This window comes from Cryptosporidium hominis, assembly GCF_000006425.1.
Source record: "Cryptosporidium hominis TU502 chromosome 2 CHRO012014, whole genome shotgun sequence".
NCBI classification, from domain to species: Eukaryota; Apicomplexa; class Conoidasida; order Eucoccidiorida; family Cryptosporidiidae; genus Cryptosporidium; species Cryptosporidium hominis.
The window spans coordinates 1-803 of record NW_666224.1 but is presented as its reverse complement, the minus strand read 5'-3'; the positions used below and the strand labels follow the sequence as shown (position 1 = coordinate 803).

Sequence of the window (803 nt, the reverse complement as noted above, 5' to 3'; positions counted from 1 at the left end):
GCATTACTCGGAAAATGGGAGAAATAGGTCAGGTATGATGATAGGAAAATTCTAGAAATATAGGAAGTGGGCATATTTTAGATAAGGGAAGATTATTTTTTTTTTTGTGAGGATTAGGATGGTGGATAAAACATAGAAATATTTCTACCTCATATTGGCAGCTACTCTGGGTCTGATGAGTCAGAGTCTGACTGATTACTAATTAAATGCAAACCTCTATATTTTGAATGAGAGTGTGTTGAGTGTTTGTGCGCATGATTTTCATGAACATTTGTTGCTTGTTGATGAGTTTCGTAAGAAGCACTATTATCCAGGTCGTGAAATGAATCGGAAACGTCTCTTGAAGAGATTTCAGACCCATAATTCGTATAATAAGATTGAATCATTTAAATATGATGGTTTATAGAATATTTTATTCATGGAAATTAAAGATGATAGAATTAAGATCTTTAAAGAATTCAATATTTTCATTTTGGAATTCTGGTATGGGTTTGGAGATGGATGAGAGTGGATTGGGAGTGGAGGATGATGAGAGGGGAGGAAGAAGAGGGAGGGGGGTTGGAGGAAGAGGAAGAGGAAGGGGAGGGATGGGAGGAGAAATGGTAAGGGGAGAAATGGTAAGGGGAGAAATGGTAAGGGGAGAAATGGTAAGGGGAGAAATGGTAAGAGAAGAAATAGAAGAAGGAAGAGGGGAAATAAAAGAAAGAAGAGAGATGAACGAGCTCATTTCTCCATCAACTTTTAATTCTCCTTCTCAATACTCTTTGGAGTTTTCAGTGGATTCACTTTCATTGAAGTTAAAA

The 803-nt window shown here is 36.9% G+C and overlaps 1 protein-coding gene across 1 annotated transcript; it reads right to left on the bottom strand.

Annotated features, from left to right (window-relative positions):
- Nucleotides 1–161: 161 nt before the first annotated feature.
- Chro.70522 (hypothetical protein) lies at nucleotides 162–386 on the bottom strand. Its single annotated transcript, XM_659755.1, has 1 exon — nucleotides 162–386. The coding sequence occupies one exon, from the start codon at nucleotides 384–386 to the stop codon at nucleotides 162–164; it is 225 nt and encodes a 74-aa protein (XP_664847.1).
- Nucleotides 387–803: the final 417 nt, after the last annotated feature.